General features: G+C 30.8%; 1 protein-coding gene across 1 annotated transcript in view; it reads left to right on the plus strand.

Moving 5' to 3' along the window:
• LOC118190400 (paramyosin-like) overlaps window positions 1–25671 on the plus strand; it is a 123706-nt gene that overhangs the window by 83104 nt on the left and 14931 nt on the right. The window contains exons 10-12 of the mRNA XM_085815089.1: window positions 6651–6891; window positions 19308–19503; window positions 22753–22881. Of these exons, the coding sequence (XP_085671215.1) occupies window positions 6651–6891; window positions 19308–19503; window positions 22753–22881 (566 nt within the window). The remainder of the gene's footprint in view (window positions 1–6650; window positions 6892–19307; window positions 19504–22752; window positions 22882–25671) is intronic.

Here is a 25671-nt window from a genome sequence, read left to right on the forward strand (position 1 = left end):
TCAAGGGATATAATTTTTATCCATAGATAACACTTCCAACGCATAAAAACCTTAACTTACTTCTTTTTCCTCAAACTTTTGAGTTCAAATTTATGCCGCTTAACAATAAGCTTGCATAAGTTTGATGCTATATAAAGCTTAACAGTTGCAAGGGAAAGGTTCGGAGGAACGTTTGCTGGTAATTTGCGAAGGCTTGCGGACGAATTCATTTTAAAATTTAGTGGAGCTCGTTCTCTGAACACATCGAGGAAAGGGAAAATTATGCGAATATTTTTTAAATTTTCAGAATTTCGCGCTAAAAAGCAAGAGGGGGGAACGTGAAGCAATGCATTAATATTTATATAAATGAAATATCAATGATTAACACACAAAATTAAGGATAAATTAAACTAATAATGAAATAAAGAAAATAAAAATAATAAAGAATAAATTTTAAGACTTCTTTGGAATTTGAAATAACAACAACAAAAAACTATCGAAAATTTCTAAAATTAAAGAAAATTTAACCTCCGATTTTCTTTAACTAAGAAAAGTTCTCTGTTCATTTCAAGAGAATCTGACAACGGCCTGTTTTCTTCAAAGCATAACTTTGACCTTTTGACCTTTTTCACTCCTCTAATTTCATCAGAATGATAATAATAAAGTAATTACAGAGACCATAATGGCATACAAAGACTGGCAAACAGTGGACATGCATAGACATAATTTCCATAATGGCACACATTGGACTGATAAATGATAAATGATAATTTCCATGTATCTCTGGTATTGTTTAAGTAAGCTAACTCAAATCGCTATGGACAGTCAAGTTCGGGAAGAATCTATCAGTGGCCAACTATTTTAAACTCTCAGACAGAAAATATTAAACCCTACCAATGATAGTACAAGAAACAAAAATATTAAGGAAAAAGGCGCTTAAAATTATTGATTAAACTCATGAGATAAAAATATCTGTCGAAGTTACTTAACAATGGGATGTATTTTGATTTATATCGTGCATATTGTTAACACATGTCTTGGATTAAACTAAACTTAGTTTACTTATAACCAAATTAAAGTGCTACGTAGATTCTGTGTGGTGAATTATGTCACTAGAATATCTAAATCTAAAACAAACAAGCATAAAACTATGCTCATTTTATATTAATTCTACTTCACTTGTGAAGGGTTAAATTAAAATATCCAATACAAAATTACAAGTCATCTGGACCCTGCTTAAACACAAGCTTTCTTTAACCTGCTTCAAAGTTACTCTATGCTGTTCAATTTAAGACCAGCGTCGGAGTTGCCAACAACAGAGACAGAGAAAGTCTACATGTCAAAACAGTGGCTGCAGGCAAGCCAAAACTGTCACTACAACTACCCGCAGCTCCTCTAACTTAGTAGTATAACTACTCAAATATTATATTAATGTTAAAGAATTTCGTCAGATGCAGAGCTTCAAAATTTAACTGACAGGCAGCATGTCACCTACGGGTCATTAGCTGGCCATCACTTCACTAAATAATGACTAGTTGATAAAATTCTGTAGAACATGTAATGATATCAATTTTATTAGTTTTCATGTTCAGAAAGTGCTACGAACAGGCATATATTTTACCTGTAAATGTTGCTTTTTCGTTTATCTTATAAGTATGCCGTATAAACAGATTACAGGCGACAATTAAAATTGCAGATTCTGTGTCTGTCTTACGCATTTATTTGCCTTCTACAAGCAACATTAAAAAGTTTCAGCGCAATATTTCTCATTATTTTCGGCAATCAAGGGTATTTTTAAATTACCATATAAAATAAATTATTTCTTTTAATTTAAATTAAGTGGACATTAAATGACTTATGGTTAAGTTCTATATACTCTCTATATGGTTAAGTTCTTAAACGACTTTTAGTAAAATCAATGACTAGTAACGGTGTTAAAATTTGTAAAACAAAATGATTTAAATAATAAAAAGTGGATCTTGATAAACTGGAAAAATAATACATCAAAGTACAAAAAAAATGAAATCGAACTGTCCTTTGTAACATATTTTATAATGAAGAAAATATCCCACAAATAAATCTCTTTCTTCCTATCATTTAATTAAATTTCGTTTGTTGTCTGAAAAGAAATCGCTGAGTCATTGCAATAATTATTTAATCTTCATGCGAAACGTTTGATGACAACAAAAGGAGAAAGAAACGATACTCACCTTATAAAAAACTTACGTTAATCTAAGTAGGCATCTTACTAATTTGCCTGCACTTTTACTTCTACTTTTATGAACTCTCAGCAGAATGCAAATAATTTAAAGTAATTAACTAATTAGTAAATGCATAATTACTAAGTGCATTAGTAAATTAGTAAGTGCATAATTACTGAGTTTGAGAGGAAGGTTTTGCTAGCCTTGCTGATCTGTCACTGTTTATGTCTGGTACTACTTGATTTTATCACTTAAATTTCGGCAAGCAGCGTTTGCTCTGCGAATACTTAAGGGCCCAGCCAAACTGCATTTAGTTGTATGTTAATTTGTATTTCACATGTTAATTTGAATTCAACGTTTTGTTCTATAGTTCTCGCAAGCTGCGAAGTTGAGTTCTCTTATTATCTATATCAGCTTTCTGTAATCGTCAGTTTGACGTGTTAATAAATAGGTTTATTTAAACCTTCAGTTTGAGTTGTTTTCCAATTTTAGAGAAAAATATTTTAAATAATAAGAAATACTCATGGGTAAACTGAAAAACTGGTGGATAAATATACAAGAAGAGGCATTACAAGGTAATATAGGATAAAGAAAACATCTGAGTGTCTTTGCAGTTTTAGTAGTTTGGCATTTTGAAATAGGGTAGAACGGTACAAGTTTCCACCTTTTATCGTGAAACGTATGCTTGCTTATTATTATATAGATTTGGTGACTTTCTATGAAAAGACATAGCCAAAATTATATCCGGCCATAAAGCTGAGGTAATGTTGCTGGAAACTTTACTCTTTTACACGAAAAGCCTAATCTTCAATAATCTTAAACTTTTAATATAATAACTTTACTCTTTTACAGGAAAGTTATGTGCACACTACATAACTTCCTTGTAATTCCTTACTCCATTAAATGATAACTTTTTTTTACTGATTTTATTTTAAACATATTTCCTCGAATTATTGCAACTTAATTAATCGATCCCTCTAGGCAAATTAAAAATGACTTCGAAAATTGCAAATTTTGAAATTAAATATATTGGTCGATTTTCTCGTACGGGAATTAAACTTCATATAACTTTATTTTTTATAACGAATATAAAACTTTCTCGCACATAAATATACTAACCAGGAGACCACATTAAAAGTTAGATTTCTTTATTTCCCAAAAATTAATTTCTTTCTTAAATTTTAAATTGCAAAAACATGAAACATTTTATCATTTAAAATACTTCTGTAACTGGAAGTATATGTCTACGACCAATGATTGGGAAACTAAAGGCCGAGTAAAGATTTTAAGCCTGATAAGAGGGTGGGTATATGTATATCCCGATCTGTATATATATCTATAAATATATATCCTTTATATATATATATAAAGGCTGGGTAAAGATTTAGAGTAAGGGGTTGAGTATAAAAGTATATATATATATATATATATATATATATATACATATATATAAAAGTATATATATATAATATACATATATATGTGCAAAATATAAAAAATACGATGGCTTTGCTCTGCGCGAACAGGCAACCTCTAAGTAACTTTCCGAAATTTCAACCCTAAATTATGACAAATTATTTTCCCGATCTTGACCTTTTCCCACTCTGGCTCCTTTCCTGTCCTGCCTTTCGTTCTTCCCAGAGTTTTCCCGTTCAAAATTTGTTGTATACGCCCCTCTTCGCCCATGAGATGAGGAGAGGATAAACTCTAGCCCATTTTGCATTGCATTGAAAATTTAACCCTCATACCAGATTCTCAATAAAGAAGAATGTTTCTATACTTTTTTCGACACTAGATATTACACTATGTATGTGTATTACTAATTGCGTCCTCTTTTTAGAGAGGAAGTAAGAAGTGATAGCACGCGCCCGATGCCACATAGGTAATACTCCTGTCAAACCCTCAAACTTTTATCTTTTTATTTTTATTTTTATATTTTTTAGGAGAATCAACTATGGTTTAGAAACTGGCTTGGGTTTTGTATCTCTCTATACCAGCCACAATCTTCTTAGCATAGTTTTTCACAAAAGTGCTACCATAAACACACACACAAACACATATTTTTCACGTAATTTTAGAAAACAAAAATTTTCTTTTTTTTCTTTCCTTCTTTCTTTTCTTCTTGTTCTTCTTGTTATTCATTTCTAGTTTTCAAAATTCTAAAAAAGACTTTACCTAGATCACACAAGTTATTTTTCTTAAATTTTATTTTGTAGAACTTTGTATTTTTTACAAAACACTTTGATACAATGTACAATGCAAAAGCCAGTTACCTTTTATTAGGCAACCGTGGTTTTTTGATATTTTGTATTTAAGCACCCACAACCATCAGCAAATTAGTCACGCTGATTTGTTGGAGAGGACATGCCAAAAATTTATTCAATGTGTTATTGTCTTAACGAATATTGTATCATATTATTAGAGATTTATATTGAATTGATTTCTTAAGGTATTATATCATAATATTTTGTATTGAACTTTTATATTCCTTTAAAATATGTCAATGCATTGTTAATTACCTACAATGAGAAGAATGAATGCAAGTAGTACATTACGCATAAATTGTATATCTTTTAAGTTTTATATGAAAAAAATGTAGCCCGAAAAATAGTTAAACATCTTCTATTCAAAACTTAACTATGGAACCATCTTTATTGAAAACACAAAGTTTATGACATTTCTGAACTTATTTTTGTTTTGTGGACTTACTGGCATCAAGAGACATCAAGAGACAAAAAACATTTCATTCAACTTCAACTATTTTTGTGAAGGCTTTAAAACAAAAATTTCACTTGAAATTGAGGAATTTATGATTGTAATTTATTATTTAGTATTATTCTTACATATATTATTGTCTTATTGATCTAAATGAGATATTTAGTTATAAATTATATGTTTATTTATAAATCATAGGTTCCATTGTAAAATTATGTAACTAAGCATTTTCTAATTATATGAGAAAGATCATGAGTTATGAAAGGGCATAGTTAAAGCCCGTAAGCTATGTCCTGGATGTTTTTCTTCATGTCTTTTCTCATACTTTAAATATTTCTTGCTTCACTAATGTACTAATGTTTTACTCTCCCGGCCTCTCGTTTTGAGGGGGGGAGGGGAGATGTAAAATATAAAAAATGCGATGGCTTTGCTCTACGCGAACCTCTAAGTAGCTTTCCGCAATTTCAGGATCTTCTCCCTAGATCAGTACTTTCGAGAACATTCCGGCATGTTACATAATCGCTGCTGTAAATGAAGAGTTAGCACCATTTTTCGCCAGATTGCTTTTCTCCGCCTGCCTCTGTAAAACCCTTTCGCTGCTGCTCTTCCCGTCTGTCTTCTTTGTTTGAATAGTATGACGCAGTAAATTTAGAGTTGATCACATTTAGTCTAAATTACTATCGCATATACCATCTTGAAAAATCTAAAAGAATAATCATCTGCCATTTTAAGTGAATAAAGATATGGAGTTTTAAAAAATGAAATATTTCGGAGTCATTATTTCTGCTCTCAGCTACTCAGCCATGTCCGCATTTTGATGCCAAGCTTCATTCATATGCTTGACTGCCAAAATATGACATATTTGGCTGTGGCAAAATATGACATTGCAATCGGCAATGCCAAAATATGACATTTGGCATTGCCGATTGAAATAAAAAAAGGAGGTGCTCAACAAGATGTTATAGCAAACAACCTATTTACTTTTTCCTAACCATTTGCTATATAAAGGGAAAGAACACGCCTTCGAAAATTACATATAAAATATAAACCCATGTCCTTTTCTGTTTGCTTAATTTCATATCATATCACCTGAAGATTCAATTAAGAAACAGTTTAGTTATTTACTTTGTAGAGGTTGAAGTTTCTAACAGTTATTTTAAGTTTAACATGATTTACTGTCTATTCTCGTTTCCCATGTACTATTCCCTACCAGAAAGAGTTTTTAATCTCGCGTTTTATGCAAATGAGTTAGAAGGAGTATTTAAGGAAGGTTCAGCTCACTTCGAAAGACTGAGTTTAGGTGTCCTTAGTGGTGCATACTTGCCGTCTGACTACTTCGTTTTTAAATTTACTACACTCGGCCTTATTGTACGCTCCCAATAATAATCACCGGGTAGGTGAAATTAAGGACCAAGTACGTTAGGTATTTGTGTCTAGCTTCGGCTAAGTCTGTTTAGTGTAGTGTTAGGTTAGTTTCTTATTTTCTTATCTTGAGTTTAAAGTTCGAGTGGAGGATTTCCAGTAAACCCGAGAAATGATTGAATCTTTGAGTGAATAAAACTGCATTTTAAAACTACCTTGGACTTGATTATTATTCACATGAACTCAGCGATAAGTCGCTCTACATTTCATTAGGTTCCTTTACGTTCTACATAGACAAAATATCCAGGAACGGTATAACTTTAACTATTGTTCTCATAATAAAATGAAAACTAATCACAGGTTTTCATTAAATGAATCATTTTTATGTTTCAGATGAGTTGGGAGACTGCAAGGCTCAGTTGGGCGATGCCACGCGCAGAATACACGAGATGGACTTGGAGATCAAACGATTGGAGACTGAAAGAGAAGAACTGACCGCCGCCTACAGGGAGGCCGAATCCCTGAGAAAACAAGAAGAAGCCAAGGCTCAACGGCTAGCTCAAGAGCTTGCTCAATTGAGGCATGATTACGAGAAGAGACTGGCAGCTAAGGAAGAAGAACTGGAGTCACTTAGGTAAGTGAGGTATTATTATAATCGATTTAAAACTACACCTCTTACAGGATTACACTGAGAGATCGCATATGGGGATGCATATAGAGTTAGACGCTTTCAAAATGCATTACTTTTTATTTAATTGCAACCGCATCGTTTTGAAGTTTGTAAAGCCTGTAACAGCTTGACAATATGGAAAGCTCCTATCATTTGCATCAAATAGAATCTCACAAACCATCTTATATTTCGGGATGTTTTGGAGGATCATATAGTCATCAATTAAATTGTAAATTCATTAGGCCATATCGATGCAGAAACGTGAAATATATGCAGTGCCCTCACTGGGATTCGCCCTTTTGATCTCCCGAATGTACGCTTCGAGCGCGCTCCTAGTTACACCCCGAAGGCATGCGGAAAAGAGGGAGAAAATATTTCATATATTTTCCCTTTTTAAAGAGCGACTGGCAGTGAGGGAACCAATAATGCCAAATTATCGTCCACCACCTTTTTTTAAATCTGGTGCCACAGTAGAGTCTTTTAGAATTTTTTTGATGCCATGAAACTGAGAAACCTGCAATGCTCTCGGCTGCATTCGAACTTCGGACCTCCTGAAAACGCATAGGGCCGTGCTTCCAGTAACACCACGAACGCATGCAGCAGAAAAAAAAAAGAAAATACCTTATAAAGTTGATCTGAATTCCGATGCTTTCCTTTAGAATATCTTAGGGTTGTTTGCAAAGATTATTTTCTTAAATGAACTCCAGAGCTGATAATGGTTGCAGCTAAATCACAATCAGCCTTTTCTAAAAGTTTGAAAAAGCAATTTTTGTTCAAGAAAAGTATAAGAAAGAAGTAAACAACTTCGGTTCCAGTGTTAGTTATCTGTTTGCAGACAAAAACCTGAGAACTGTTTCATAAACCGATCATTCTTTTAAAGAAACAGTTGGGCTGTTATTCATTTATCGACTATGGAATGTGGCATAACTTACAGAATATCTCAATAACTGGTTTATATACCATGCCAAAAAGACTAGATCGTATTTAGAAAAGTAAACTTAATCCATCAAAGCATGCTCTTCATTTATATTTAATAAAACAAGTGTTCTATTATTTCCGAGATATGATTTTATAGCTGAAAAAGGAAAATATTCATTTTCGACCTCAATATTTTATACTTGGAAAAATATTTAGTGTATTAAAAAAAATTCGCATTTCAAATTAAATCACAAAATCAAAATTTTTTAATTTCCACCTAATGAATGTAAAATTTTGGCATTAATTTTGGAAAACATAACTCTGCGATCGCGTTTATGACACACTGTATATTCTTTGTTTTGTTTCATTTTTAAGATATAATCTTAATCTTTGAACTTGTCATGAAGATTTTATGCAATGTGACATCAAACATTCGTAATTTTAATGGAATATTTGAAACAATATCGAACAAGCTTATAATTATTTATGTCCACGTATATAATTTATAATATACGTAGTAATATATAATTTTATTTTATCGTTTATTTTTTATTCTATCGGCAAATTTATGATAAAGCATTTAATATTCTTTAATAAAATCAATTATATTACATGGTATTCAACTGCCCAATAAAATACAATATTTAATCAAAAATTAAGAGGCAAACATTCAGCCAATTAGATTTTGTTTCCAAACGATCAAATGGACGTGATAGTTTACTTAAAGCTCGTTGCTATTTAGAGCATTGAACCAGCAGGAGATTATGAGCTGGCCACATCAGATATTTTCTTTGTTGAAACTGATATAAACTTTAGAATATACTTTGATATGTTTCAAATATTTTTATTCCTTTAAATTAAGCAAATAAAGTGTACAATAATTGTATTGTGGATTACTTAGGACTTTCAACAAGAGAAGTATTACCTTTTTAATGTGTCATATATGAAAGTATTACTATGAAACGATATAGCATACATGTACACTGCGCAAAAAAAAGGGGGGGATAGTTCTATATCTCTCGTTCTACTGGGCCGACTGACGAGATTCAAATTGCGTTTTTCAGGTCTCGAAAGCGCGACTTAGGATATATATTAAATTTGTATATAGCATTGTTCTAATATAATTATTTTGACACAAAATCAGATTTTTTCTGAAATAACATGCCAATTTTTTCCACATTTCGATTTTACGACTCAAATTATGCATAGATATTAAATTTTGAAATTTTTGGTGAAACATTTATGGAGAAATTAAAAAATTTATCTTGGCGAATTTTTATCTAGCTTGCGCCAAGAATAATTCACTTGGCGAACTTCTTAATTTATAGAAACTTATTTTATTTTGCCTTTTTCCTTTGAGCATGAACGGGAAGAAAAAGTCATCGTTCATACTTTCAAGTAATTTTAACAAAGTGCGTACACCATATTTTCATTATTATCGCTTATAATAAATACACCAAATTTAAAACGCGCCAAAATGTAAATCCACGTATATTTTAGGAACTGTTGAATAGAAAACTCTAATTTTTGGCAGGTATGCTTAGAAATACGTCTACTTTAAGGTGATGGCAAAAATTTTATAGATTATAATTCAAAAGGTTCTTTTTGAAAAATTTTATAAAAATTATTTAAAAATACAAATTTTAAAAATAAATCATAAAAAATTGGCGAATTTTATTTAGAATGAACCTAAATTTCGAAATATGAAAGGAAGAATCAAGTAAATTTAATAAAAAAGAGATATTAATAAATATATATCAAATTCAATTAACATTGAGGAGTTAAATTTTTTAAAAACTACTCGTGCTATTTTTACAATACTTGGCAGTTTGGCATAATTTGAGTCGTAGAATTGAAATATGGAATAAAATTGGCATGAAATTTTAGAAAAGTCCTATTTTATGCTATATATAAATCTAATATATATTCTAAGTCGCGCTTTCGAGACATGAGAAACGCAGTTTGAATTTTGTCAGTTGGTCCAGTAGACCGGGAGATATAGAATTGTCCCCTTTTTCTTCGAAGAAGATTTGTGTTTTCATATTTAGAGAAGATAATTCTCCACATCAATCGGAAATTGCATAAAAAAAGTTAAAATACTCAAAATCATTTTGTAGATGAAACTATATTTCTGGAAGTGAGCAAGCATTTCGTTATACCTTGCTATCAAATTCTAGCATGCTACTTACTAATTAAGAGAAGTATTCAACTGAATTTTCCTATCGAATTAAGGAGTATGTTGACAGTCACCATTTCTCAGAATGGATATCTTTAGCTCGCGATTTGCCAGTTGGCTGAACATTGGCAGTTCATCCCGCATTTATTCTTGGGAGCTTACTTACTTATTCTTGGAAGAATAAGTAAAGCTGTTTTCCACATTAATAAAATAAATATCAGCCAGTTTCTTAAGCATAAATTCCAAATGAAAAAATCTCGAAAACAGTTCTTACATTAGCCAAATAAGCCTAGTTATATGATCAACTGTCTTGTAACACATAGACATAGTTAATTGTAAACATAGCAATACATTAGTTAACATTGTAACTGATAACATTAATTGTAACACATAACATTAGTTAACATTGTAGCACTGTAATACATAACATAGTTGACATTGTAACACATAGGTATAGAATGTTTAAGATTGCTGAACACTGGTTGTTCATCCCGAATTCTCAGCTACATGGGGATGAAGTTTTGTGACTTTTCTGTGCGTAACGGAAATTCCAGCGTATTCCTTTTCATTCTCCGAGAAGGAATATCTTTCGTTTCCCTTTCAACTCATAGGGCACTATTTGTGTAGCATTTAATTAATAATTTCTTCAGACCCTATTAAGCTCAAAAGCGAATTATCGCTACATCTGGAATTGTTTTAAAGGCTTGAAATAATCTTTTTAAAACTTGAATCGCACAAAATGCATAACTTATGCGTATAAATAAGTCCTGCCATTTGCGGATATTAAAAATGAGAAAACTGGAAATTAAAATTCAAGGTATTGTAGTCGAAGACTATACAGATTGGCTCACTTAAACTGGCTCAAAACTTCAAAGGCTCTAGCAAAATGTCTGAATCCGGAATATAAACTGGCAAAGCTAGTTGGTGGAAATTAAAGTTCGACCGCCTCTACCAAAAACTCTATTTCTAAAACATTCGAAACCCTATACGCTTCAATAAGGTTGGATTTCTGGTGAAGGCTGAAATCTGATCTGACAGAATGGATCGTCGTAGCTTTAGCAGATCTGGTATGTTTGAACGTGTCCGGCAGTTCTTTGTCCGTCGGTGTCGGCTGTGCAATGACCGCGGGTGCACTTTCGAACAATTGCTATAACACTGTTCCGTCATCTTTTTTCTGAGGTTAAACTGTAATGCAATGTAATCCTGCTTTACGTCAAATAAATATTTTTTCGACTTATTATCGACCCCTTTTATTTCATTCAACGATACACCCTTCATAACTGTTTTGGGGATTTTCTTTAACTAAATGTGGTTTACGACTTCCTGATCTGTGCCAGTTTTTCATCCTCTTGATGCCTACTGTCGTTCCTCTGAATTTATCGCACCCTGTATATATGCTGTATAAGGTTATTATTCTGTGTTCTGCTCTGAATTATTCTATGTTTTACGTATTTGTGGCTCTATTTGATTTGTACTTACCTTATTATTGTTTAGTCACCAATTCGATGGCTTTTCTGTTACAGTAATGTACGTATGTGGCTGAAAGTTGATTTTTTTCTTTCCATATCTCTTACATACCTCTTAGTTAACTGACACGAAATATTTTAAAATTTTATTTGGGTTCAATTTGGGATAGGCACCTAGGTGTCTAACGCCGTTTCGATCACTATCGTTGTGCACCTTGAAGCCCAAATTTTAAAGTTCAAATTTCGTTTTGATTTATTTCGAATTTGCTTTTGATTTATTTCGTATTTTGTCCGAATTTAAGGAACTTTCGATTAAACACTCTGTGATTTAAATCCTTTGTGCTGCTGCTCTGCAAAGCGTAAGATATTTCAGATTTAATAAGAAAACCTAACCATATAAAATAAGTATACAGCCGCTATGCAAAACGCAATATATTTATGTTTCGAATTTAACCGCATTATAGAAAACCAGCGGCATATAGAGCCACCAAATTTTGAACGTACATAGTGTTCCACCAAATGTACACTTCTTGAAGCCCCAAATTTGAATTTCGAATTTCTTTTTAATGTATCTTTCATATAGCGTGCGAATTTAAGGAACTTTTATTTAAATAATAAGAGATATAAAAGTTTTTTATGCCCCTGGGCAAAGCGTAAGATTCAAATATAATCAGAAAACTCAGTGATATAAAAGAAGTGTGTTGCCACTCTGCAAAACGAAAAATATTTCTCTTACGAGTTTTAATGAATAAAGTCTGCAATCTAAAAGAAATATGTTGCCACTGCCCAAATTAAAATATTTCTATCTTTCACGCGGCAGCGTCCTTTAGCAAAGTGTAAAATAAGATTAGTTTTATTTCAAATTTATTCTGTTGTTTATTCACAAACTAAGCGATATATATATATTATGATAACTATTTTAGGTGGTAAATGGTTGGCCGCATAAGAGGTCAACAAAATCCTGAACGTAATTTAAAAATCGGTCAAACTCAGTGATATAAAAGAAGTGTGTTGCCACTCTGCAAAACGAAAAATATTTCTCTTACGAGTTTTAATGAATAAAGTCTGCAATCTGAAAGAAATATATTGCCACTGCCCAAATTAATATATTTCTATCTTTCACGCGGCAGCGTCCTTTAGCAAAGTGTAAAATAAGATTAGTTTTATTTCAAATTTATTCTGTTGTTTATTCACAAACTAAGCGATATATATATATTATGATAACTATTTTAGGTGGTAAATGGTTGGCCGCACAAGAGGTCAACAAAATCCTGAACTTAATTTAAAAATCGGTCAATCCTGAACGTAATTTTTAACCAGAAGGAATTCTTTTTAATAAAATGCTATTCTGATCTAATAATACAAAACACTCAACACTATATTTGCGATACGTACCAGTTGTGCTAAGAATACTGAAAGCTGTAAAAGGATCAACAAGTTTTGTACATGAAGAGGAGGCCATTTATTTATAGTTAACCAAAACTTCTGGAATTATGCTTTTAGGAAGTTGAACACAAATATGCAAGCAGTGTAAAGCATACTGATGTGTGATGATTCTGACAGAAGAAGAATGTACTAAACTTGTCTCGTCAGTCTGGAGCACAGTCGGCAAAAATTTAGCAAGGCCAGCAAAAAATACCGCTCTGTGAAGTGCTGCCATCAAGCGCCACACAGCCGCAGCTGATTCGCCAACATCCGTAGCAAAGAGAAGATCCTGTAACAGAATGAAAAAGATAGGACACTCAGAAGACAGTTTCCTTTGGGATGGTATTTTAGCAGTTGTGGACCTGAGGGACAGGGTTTAACGCATTGGGTCCTGGGTCTTTCTTTTCCTCTTCAGTTTTATTGTGAAAGAAATTAATTTTTTTTCAAAGTAATAATGAGTGCTTTAGAGCTGGACGTGCGCCATGAGAAGCATAAGAGAGAAATGGAAGCCAGAAGGAAAGAAGAAGAAACCAGGGCCATATTGGATAAGCCAGTGGAAGTGAGGCTCTTGGGGCCCAGCGATGACGTCATAGTGAAGGCGCAGAGGAATGACGTCATCATCGTGAGTCCTCCAGCAGAACACCTCTCCAGTATAGAGCGGTATCAGTTTTCAGACGTTTTACTGCTCTTAAATTTAGAGTGTTCAAAAGTTAAATACCTGTAAAACGTTAACAGATAAACTTTTTCTAATGCCGAAGATAACTGATACTAGTCATTTTTAATATCTTTCGAGTAGTGATAGAAATTATGAACGTTTCTTTATTTAGACATTATATTTTTAATGCAATATTATAATCCACTATTTTACGCATATATTTGCATGTACGAAATTTTATTAACAACGCGTATAAAAACTACATACATTTGCTAAATTTTGAAAAGAATTTCACTAAATTAATCGGAAATAACTACTTTACTTAAAGATGATAAGAGCATGCAAATTTCAAATGTAGCAATATATATATATACACTAATTTACCGAAAATCAATAAGAAAATAGTAAAGAGTATAATTTTCTTTTCCGATAGTAATTTAAAAAATATATGGCTATGTTTTTATCTGAATTTAAATGTTTTTAGTAGTTATTGTAAGCATACTGAAGGAAAAAACTACATTAAAATTAAACAAATAATTCTATGTATATATACTTACATTTCATAGAAATCACAATTTGTTTCGATTTAAAATTTTTAAGAAGAAAGAAATAATTCTTAGGTAGTAGCAAATTTTCGTATTTTTCAAATTAGAGTGCTTTAACATAAAACAGTTCTCGTTACAGTATTACGCTTAAGGAATAATTGCTTTTAAACAAATCGTAAACTTTTACATAATTTACAGTTATGTTCTCTTGGTGTCTAAATTTAAATTAAATTAAATTTTGTTGCATAGCATTTACATTATAAAGATGTTTGAACATAAAAATAGAAAATTTAGATGTAATGTTCATTAAAACTAATTTTAATAATTGGAAGGATGGAATTTTGGCTTTATAAATATTTTTATTTTAGTTTTTTATTTTTTATTCTGCATCTTCGTAAATTTCGAAGAGCTTAAAATTAGCGGAGAAAACCGTTTCTCGCTTTTAATTTGGATACTATTCTTTATTTATAGTTTATGTTTAACATGCCCGTAAGAAAAATTAAAATTCTTTAACAAATATAGAAAAATTTATCTAAAATTTCCAAATACCTTAATTTATAGTTTAATTTACTTATTTTTGGTCGCTTCATATTTATCTATTTCGCATTTTTATTAACTATTTTGTTCACTTACTTACATTTAATGTCAAATTAAAGACTATAATTTTCAAATTTATTTTATTAATGCTAGCATCATTAATTAAATTACTTTTCGCTGTACTATTATTGAATGTGCTTTCACTTTTACGTATAAACAGACAATATTCATTAGACTGCAGAGAATAAAAAAAAACTTTTTAAATTACATGGTTTTAATGAAATGCACTAAAAGCAATTTTTAGCTATCATTATGTTCTTGATCACGCTTGTCTAAGCATGGAATTTTGGAGTGGCAAACAATGGATGATTTAAAATAAAAATTATCAAACAGGGTTTCAGAGAATTGAGTTCAACCATATACGTGTCATTTTCATCCTATTACTTCTATCGTTCTTAGAAATTTTATTATTGTACGAATAAAGCTTGCGTATGGGCACAATTTCATCTTCAACCGTATATGACTAAGAATACTGTGATATCTAAAAAAATATTTCTTTAGATTTTAATATATTTATTAAGTTTTTTTAATTAAAAATGTTTTTTATGCATTTTAATTTCTATCTTTTATATTTCACAGAACGAGATAAATTAATAAAGAAAAGAACGACTAAATGTAGAAAAATTGTTCCTTTTAATCAGGCATAAGATTATACTCAATTTAGACATACGATTTCATCATCGTTGAAAAACTAGCTAACAATGAAGGGTTAATCTTTCATGATAAGAATTCATCATTATTAGCAACTTTCTGAACAACATTTATAACAACAACAAAAAAAAAAAAAAAAAAAAAAAAAAAAAAACCTTCAAGCAACCACTAAAATCGATAAATTACATTAGAAATGACTAACTATCTATCTGGTGTAAAAATCAAAATTTTATGACGGTAATGTTGACCTTTAAACAACGATTTGTGAAAAAATTTCAATAGGTAAGAAAAACTCCTTGGAATATTCATTTCAAATGTGTCTGAGTGAAACTTTTAAGGAATCGATTCGACATAAGTGAGTGAAATTAGTTTCAATGTTTAATTCAAGCAAATAAATGAAAAAATTAAATAAAATCGCGTAAAAATAATAAAATAAAAACTCAGTGCATAATACTACCTTAGGTATCAAATATTCTGTATCTGAGGATAAAAAATAAAGATCCGAAGAGGATTCAAATCCGAAACAGCTGTGTATTTCAGTTTAGAAGTTTTCCCTTTTTGAGAAAAATATTTTATTTTCCTCTGTTCATTACAAAAAATGACCTGACTGATATTTTAAGCCAATTCCAAAATTTTCTCACTTTCCGAGTCTCACTTGAACCGCCCCCCCCCCCTCTTCTTTTTTTTTTTTTTTTTTTTTTTTTTTTGAGAATTTGTTTGGGTTTGTTATTTGTGTTTCGGAGAATTCGTTTGATACTTTCTTTCTATTTCTTCATTTTTTACAGATTAAATTTACATTTACTTACATAAATATTACAGAGAATGCTTTATAATATTTTCCTAAAATAACTTTTTTAATATTTTTACTTCTGACGTGAAGCTGCAGCTTCCTGAGAGATAATGGTAAAGTTTTCTAATCCTTCAAATGATAAAAAGACGGTATGTTGCTCTTAGGTTCCTTAATTTGAATAAATTTATGTCTCATATTCTTCATGTTTCAATTCGGATAACATACATGATATAAATAAGTGTAGAACGTTTCCTTGATTGATGTCTCAAAAGCGTTATTAGGCCTTTTTTCTGGCTTTTGCTATCAATGTTTGGATTTAAATGAAAATTTTAAGCATACGTCAAATGATTCAATCACAATTTCTCGCTCAAAATAGTTTTAATATCCTCATTTTCGCGTTGTTGCTCCAACTAAATCTGCCGTTTAAACGTTTAGACATTCCTCGGCACTCCCACGGTATGTTGCTCTTAGGTCCCTTAATTTATCAACTCGGAATGAAAGTTATATTTATCTTTCACCTTTTGGCAACATGCCTTTAAAGCTGCAGGAATTTTCGGTTATTTAGGACGATAAGTATTAGCTTACGAAAGCTTATTAACCTAGTTTACTGCTAAAAGCATCATAACGTTTTAGTCAACTCAAAATCAGTAAGTTTTTGGTTCGGTATGGTGGTATTTAAAACGAATCAAGAAATAAAAATATTAAAATTGTATAAATACACATTTATAAATAGTAATTGTTAAAGAAATCGAAAAGAAATTTAAGCGTTTGAATGCAACAACTAAAATTAAATACCAGACATTTCCTTCTATGCGCCTAAAACGGTTATCATAAAAAGAAAAAAACATACAATAATTTTGAGTCCAGCTAGTGCAATTTCAGGCTAATTAGACATTTTTTGATTTTAATGTATTTTTATTCAAATCAATCAGATTAAGAAGTGAAAAACAATTCTTTATTCATTGATTGCTCATAAATCGTTTAGTTTATTACTCAGTAAATGTATTTTATTTCAGGCAATGACAACACATCGCTTTTAAATAGCCGGGTTGGTTGATTAAAACTGAAAATATCTTATATTTTTCTCAATGGCGACAGTCTAGCGCGTTGGAGATTGGTTTATTTCGAACAGTATTGCCACTGCTCACCTGTAAATAGTTTTAAATTTACTCAGTATGTGTAATAAATGAAGAAAAAAACGAAATTTAAAATTCGAGCTGCGAGGAGCATACGTTAAGGTGGAGAACTATGTGTGTTCAAAGTTTATGTCTCTTTTTTTAAAGTGCATTTTCATTCTTCATTATTAAATAATAGCGACAGCTTTATTCCAAAAATTATTCTTCACTTTTCTAAATTTTGAACTAATTTCGAAATGAATGGCAAGATTTTTTTTTAATTTTGCCCTTTTTTTATTTTAAAAGTGTTTTCTTCTTCCGGTTATAACTTACGACATATATGGATGCGAATTTTATTTCTCTAGTAAATTAAAAGACCAAAATTTACTGAAATTTCAGGAAATATTTTTCAGTAAAGATCAAGCATTACAGCTATTAATTTGGGAAGTTTTCAATTGAAATTCGTTTGAAACTAAGGAAAAGTAATCTTAGCTTGAAATTAGACTTCTAAGGATGTTCTATATATTTTGTGAAAGAACTCCGCATTTATCAGAATCTATCGGTTTTAGTTACAGTTTGTTTCTTATCCTATTCTCGCCCCCTCACAGGCCGTGTGGTAAGACCGCTGTTAAGAGACTGTGAGACGGATCGTTCAAATCGAGGCGAAAGGGTTGCTGTAGGGTTATTTTTCATGTTTTTCCTGCGTATAATTTGAATGCTAGCTAATTCCCTTAGAAAACTCTCCACGAAGGCAACTTTTCCCTTAGGCACATAACCTCGTGTACTTTATCATATTCCATTAAAATAAATTTTTATCAAAAGCTCTACAAGAGGTATCTTGTGTTTTTTTAGTTTTATTATTTACAGAGTTGACTTTGTAATTGCTGCTTCCTTTTCATGTTCCCTGTTAAAAAAGATGAATTTCTGGTAAAATGGCGAAAACGAAGATATTTGCAACTTGAAGAAAAGGAATCAGGATTATATTCCTTCGAAATGCATATAGAGATCTAACATTAAGCTAAGGTTTAACTTTGCCTAATTTTATGAATAACATATTTTTTCTATCTAAAAATATTTTCCATCTCTATAGATCACAAATCCTCAACCCTAGATAAAAATGACATTTAGAAAAATGACACACACATTTCTGAATCTGGTCTTGATAACCGAAGAGAAACTAAAAATTATAAATTAACAAATATTATCAAGCATTGTAATAATAATATTTTTTACATAAAAATGCACTTATTAATCATTGTCCATTAATTCTCGTTTTAATTCAGCCCATTTCATAGCATATTTTTTTAATTTCTTCGGGAAAATTTGCACTATATTCAATTACAATTTAGAAAAATATCTCTTTTTTAAGATAACAGTCTTTTGAGAATAATATATAATTAAAACATATACTTTATTTATTAAGGTATATTCTTGATATAATATGTAACCGATATTTTTTTCTGCAAAGAAATGTTTAATATTTTAAAGAAATCTCTGCAGTCTCAAATGTATATTATACTGGAAAAGGAAAAAGGATATTATATTGTACAGATTATTTACATTTTGTCCTTGATTTTCTTTTTCTAGAATAAGCATCTCAATACTAATACATTTTTATATTTATTTCGGAAAACGTAACCGAAAAAACTTGGATTTTCGTGTTTTTTATGCTTCCTGTCTGATTAACTAAATTATTTCAGAAAGATATTTTAAAATTAATAATTGTCTAATCCCATAAATAGAGAATATGTTGTTCCAAATATATATATTATTAGAATACATAAATTATATATAAATTTATAAATACAAAATATATATAAATATATAAATTCCAAATATATAAATAATATAGAAATAAATTCCAAATATATTAAAAATGTAGAAATAATTTACAAATATATAAACAATATAGAAATAATTTACAAATATATAAATTATATAGAAAGATATAACACAAAATGCAGTCTTTCATTGCATAATGTAAGAAGCATATTTTAATGTACCGGAAATGACTCTTTAACCACATTGTTACTTCTCCGCAGAAAGCAATACCAAATCGAGGTCGATCAATTGAATCAGCGACTGGCTGAGGCTGAAGCCAAGCTGAAGACGGAAGTAGCCCGCATCAAGAAGAAGATGCAAGTACAAATCACCGAGTTGGAGATGTCCCTCGATGTAGCCAACAAGCAGAACCTCGATCTCCAGAAGACCATCAAGAGCCAGGCTCTCCGATTGCAAGTGAGATAATTAATTAACCTTCATCGAAAATTTTTACATCATCAAACAAAACTGTCTTGAACCTCATCTGCCCCTGCCGCCTATGCAGATTGAAACACAGCACACCTATGTTAAAAGATATTAACACTTTGTTGAAAATGTACGGCAATTTAAAATTTGGAAGACTTTCATAGTGACATTCTGTAAAGCGAATCATTGATCATTTTTAAAATGCAGTAATTAACTTATATTGGTGTTCAAAATTAAGACCATTTTCACATTTATTTGGTTACCTCCAAGAACTATGGACACATTAAAATGAAATTTGTAAGAATATAGCCTGATGAAATAAATGCATGTATCATACAACCTGCATGGTATCCTGCGTGATTTTGCGGTGCATTATCTGAATTTTCCTTCATAACTATAGATCAATGATCTTCAAACTGTGTTCCGCGGAGCCCCGGGGTTCCGCGAGTCAAAATAAAAATTCAGAAAGAAAACTGCAAAGCACCCACGCTAGTAGACTACCGATTATTAACTAAAAAATATATTTAGTTACAGGTTAGTATCGAAACTTAATACATAGTCGTCATACATTAAATAGAATGACGTGCAATTCTTTGCGAAACTTAAGTTTTCCAACGAAAAATGAATTGAATTTAAAAGTCAGTGTTAAAATTTGTACAACACAGCACCTTTTTCAATTGAAGAAATCTATAACCGAATATTTCCTAGAATTACTGCATAAAAAAATCCATTCGAGCACTACAATAAATTAAAAGATGTGGCAATGATAGAAATGGAACAATTTATCAAGATATCAGCACATTCGACGTCTAATTTAAACAGCAGCAACTGAAATTTGGTTTTATGTTCATGCAGAGTACCTAGAATTTTCTCACACAGCTATAAATATTTGAATGCTATTTGGAACAACGCATCTAAGTGAAAAACTCTTTTTCGACGCATGTAGCAACAAAAACCAAATGCAAGACCGAGTTAATTGCAAAATAGAAAATGTGCAACTGCATATAACATCAATACAGCTAGACTTGGACAGAATGTGTAAAAAAATGCAAGCACACCCCTGTTACTAATATAACTCAAGGTTTGGAGACACCTGGAGCACGGCTTAATGCTACTAGTGAATAAATTACACTAACTTTATGTTAAAATTTTAAAAATATAATGCTTTTCTACATATACAATGTTAAAATACAATTGTCTTTATTTAAGGTATACTGCGCGAAAAAAAGAACAGTTCTATATCTCTCATTCTACTGGGCTGATTGACAAAATTCAAATTGCGTTTTTCATGTCTCGAAAGCGTGACGTAGGATATGTATTAGATTTATATACAGCATTGTTCTAACCTAGGTATTTTGACACAAAATCGAACTTTTTCTGAAATAACGTACCATTTTTGTTTCCATATTTCAATTCTATGACTAAAATTATGCCTAAATATTAAATTTTGTAACATTTGATGCAAAATTTAAGGAGAAATTCAAAAATTTATCTTGGCACAATTTTTTCAGTTTGCGTCAAGAATAATTCACTTGGCAAACTTCTCCTACCTTTTTATATTGTGCATAAGCGGGAAAAAAGTGACATCTTCCTACTTTCAAATAATTTTAGCAAAATATCTAAAAAACATTTGATGTTTTATCTCTTTCAACAAATATGCCAAATTTCAAAACGCATCAATATATAAATTCACGTATATCTTCGAAAATTCTGAATAAAAACTCTAATTGCTTACAGGTATGCTTAGAAATACGTCTACTTTAAGATGATGGTAAAATTTTATAGATTATAATTCAAAAATTTTTTTGCAAAAATTTTTTTAAATTATTTAAAAATACAAATTATCATAAAAATGGGTGAATTTTGTTTGGAATGAACATGAATTTTGAAATGTGAAAGGAAGAATCAAATAAGTTTAATAAAAAAAGAGAGATTAAAACATACATACCAAACTCAATTAGCATTCAGGAACTAAAATTTTGAGAGATAATTTTTTAAAAACAACTCGTGCGATTTTTACAAAACTTGGTAGTTTGGCGTAATTTGACTCGTAGAATTGAAATATTGAAAACGTTTGTAGGTTACTTCAGAAAAAGTTCCGATTTTGTGTCAAAATACTTATATTAGAACAATGCTATATGCAAATCTAATACATGTCCTAAGCCGCGCTTTCGAGACGTGAAAAATGCAAGTTGAATTTCGTCAATCGGCGCAGTAGAACGGAAGATATAGAACTGTCCCCCCTTTTTTTTTCACTGTGTACCTATAACATATTCATCTACTTTAAATATTATTTTAAAACACATTCTTCTAAGGGTTGGATGGAGTTCAACGGCAAAACATAATTCTAAGAGTTCCGTGAGTCGAAAAAGACTACCGCTATAGAGGTATAAAATTTAATTTATACTTTTAAGTTCAAATAAAAATTATATAGAGAAAATTTGAAATAATTTTGTTTAAAATAAAATTATAAAGAATGTTGTTGTGAAAAATGACGAATGCAGATTTGAATTTGTTTTAATGGATCCTTTTCTATTAGTCCTAGAGGTGTAATAGTTGTTAACATAGTATATTGCATTTTATTCTCTATTAAAAGCCACAGTTATTTTATTAGCTAAAAATATGGACATTCCGTTAATTTCACGGGCGGTATGACACAGGCATTTGTAATATCAATTACCCTTGCTAAATAACAATATGCAATATTAATAAGTTATTCTGCATGAGGTAAAACAGCTTCTGTAAATGATTTAAGCTGCTTCCACGAATCTGTTAGTTATCAGTATCTCCATGAAGTATTCCCTTCAAAGTACGAAATGTTTCTTGTTTAAATCATGAAAGTATGCTGAACATTTTACAAGCTGACAATTCTGTTCTACAGAGACAATACAATAAGAAAAAGATAATACTTAGGTAACCTTTCTATTCAGAGTGTTGAAGCTGTTTTCATGAGTATTTTAGCTTATTTGAGAAACTTTGTATTTAAAAATACAGTCACCAATCCATTAAAATCTTCCACAGACATTCCGCGTTGATGTTAGTGTTTTTTTATCGAACAGAGAATAGCCTTTCTATGGTCAAGAAATTATTGGCATTCTGTGATGTCGTTGATTGTTAACGACAAAGAATGGTTTTACTTTTTAATTTATTAATTAATTAATTTTTTTATTTATTTGAGAAGAAGACTGATCTCGATGACATATGAGGCACATCCTTTATACGGCATTGTTTCCATTCCAGGAGCTGCAATCTCACTACGACGAAGTGACTCGTCAATTGCAACAGGCCATCGATCAACTGGGAGTGGCTCAGAGAAGATGCCAGACACTCCAGATGGAACTGGATGAAATGAGATCAGCTCTTGAACAGGTCAGAAAAAATTTTATTTTCCCAATATGGTGAAATCATGCAGATAAAAAAAAGGAAAGAACAGTTCAATACTATAATTATATAGCTTATAGTAAAACAAATCTTATGATATATGCATGATTTTCTTGCAATTTACAAAATCTGCTAAACTACCGTTTAACATAAGCCACTTGCGTGGCCTGCCGTTTAGAATAATTATTATGAAAAGAAAAATATATAATGATTGAGTTCACCTGGCGTAAGTTCATAAAAATATTTAATATTTCGAATTAGATATCTCGTGATTTACACCATAATTTCCGCGTAAATCACTAGTGAATTATGATATTTTTGTTTTTTTGGGGCATTGTGATTTACCAGTTGATCACAGCAATGTTCATGTTTGTGGCCGCATGTACTACCTCTAGTTACCTTTACTACAATATCGATCATCTTTTATGCAGTTTTATACAGGAATAAAGATTTGTTTGGCCTCTCATTCACTCTGCTCAAATTAGTCCAAAATTACAAACGTATATAGTTTCATAAAGGTATTTCAATATTATTCGTAAAAATGTATACAGTTCTAAATTTTGGAAATAATATTCATTTTATTTTCTTATAAAATAATGTACAAAACAGTATATAAATACATACTGCTATGTTCTGGAAAGCACAAAGTGTTGTTGAAAAGTAAATAAAATACCATGTAGGGTCCTATACATAATAACCTGCATTACTTTTGTCAAACATATCTTGTGAATTAAAAATTTACATAGCTTTGAGATATGGAATGATCTAATACAAATGTTACATATATAGTATTTTGAGAAAAATATGATGAAAGTGCGCTGGTCAGAACCCGCATCATACATGAATGTCTAGCATATGCACATACATAAGTATATACATGAACCAATAAAGGTTTTGAAGGTAATAATTGCATATATTCTGATAATGTGGTAAGTAATGTTTCATGTTTTACTCATGCAATTTACACTTACCCAGTCATGTACTTATGCGTGTCGGCAATCAACTTGTTAGATGCATGTTTATTTAAATGACTAAGATTAAAAATAGAAAAATATCCTTTAGAACAACATTTATTTCTTTAAAATCACTTATTTACTAATCATTATTAAATAATATATCAGTTAAATATCTTATGCTTTGTTATAGGCAGCATGCTAGCTCATGAAAGATGGAAATATTTTGCGCGCTGGAGATGAAAATGCTTTATTTCGAGTAATGTTGCCGCTGCTGTCTTTTAAATCGCTGAGTTTGTTAGTGAGGAATTTGTTAAATTTTTATAAAATATAAAATAAATAAATAAATAAAAAGATTCCAAATGCGAAATTCGGGCTTCGAGGTTCGGGTAAAATATTACGAGTGCTCAAAATTTGGTGGTTCTAGTTTGCTACAATGGGATTAAATTCAAAAGACAAATCTTCCACTCGGCAAAATGTTGCCATTCGGCGAACATAAGATATTTAATTTTTTCCTGAAGCCTGTCTCTTACTGATTAACTAATCCATTGAAAAGCAATAACCGCAGCTCGTAAAATGTCATTAGCTAAATAAAAGTATTACATTTTTTTCCGTTTTTGTAGTAGTTTTTAAGGTGACTAAACGTGTCAGTGGCTAGTTTTAAAAGTAGTATATAGGGTTTTAGGTTAGCTAACTAGTTACTTTATTTTTTGTCTATACTTCTGATTTCGTAAGTTCCCTCCAAGATGTAAATTAGTTAACATATTTAAGCTGAGGTTTCTTGTTGCGACTCGTGTATTTTATCAGCACAACTTAACAGCTTCGTTTCAAACAATAAGGCTGTTTATAGTCTTCTTTGTTGTTTGATCCTTCTTTCATCATTCTGTCCTTGTTTGTTACATCACCTGTTATCATTTTCCGGACACCATGCACATTTCTGAACAATAGTTCTGAAACACCCTGTGTACATACTGCTGAGAAAATTGATAAATTCATGACTTGGAAAGGACATCTAATAGATGTTCTATTTCTGTAGGTCGATTGGCGGCGTCTCTTATTGCATTGCTCGACTATCGAATAATTTGGAGATTCTATAGCTGATTTTCTGACTCCTTAAATTCTCTGACTTCTCGATTTCTGGTTTTTTGTTATAAGATGACCTAGGACACAATATACCGTAGTTGACCTGCTATAATTAAAGAAATGAAGAAAGGAATTCTTTAAAAAATCGTTCATACTCCTTGTGGATATGTTACATCGAAACATGCTGGATGTTCTGAAAAGGTTAAAAGAACATTTTTGCTCAGAAATGGTGGTCGTCTATTAGATGTCAGCTTGAAGATATAAATCCAGTCATCTATCTATTCAGCGGTATTTATTATATAAAGACATTATTTCAAATAGACATCGTTTCATAGCAACGCTTCAAAATTTCCTGTAGTTTTACATGAACCTTACATAATACTCAAACATTGTCTTAAAACAGCGATTCTAGAACTAGATTTTTTCTAGAACGTATTTCTAGAACGTATGATTATAAATTTTTCCTAGAACGTATTAGAATGTTGTATCAAGGCCACTTATTGGTCTTCCTTACAGAATATTTTGAACATTTGGCACTGCTATAAGTGAGACTTTTCTTATAAAATCCTTTCATTCTTTAGGAGATGCTTTCAAAATACGGAGTTTTCATAAACGGGAAGCTGTCGTAGAATCAACCAATATGTGTTAACAAAATTAATATAAATTAAGATACATAATTATTAGCAACGTCATTACATTCTCTCAGACTTTGCATATTCATATTAATAATGAAAAATATCGG

Source organism: Stegodyphus dumicola, chromosome 4 (assembly GCF_044657685.1).
Source record: "Stegodyphus dumicola isolate Sdum_Otavi_A_Nest chromosome 4, ASM4465768v1".
Lineage (NCBI taxonomy): Eukaryota > Metazoa > Arthropoda > Arachnida > Araneae > Eresidae > Stegodyphus > Stegodyphus dumicola.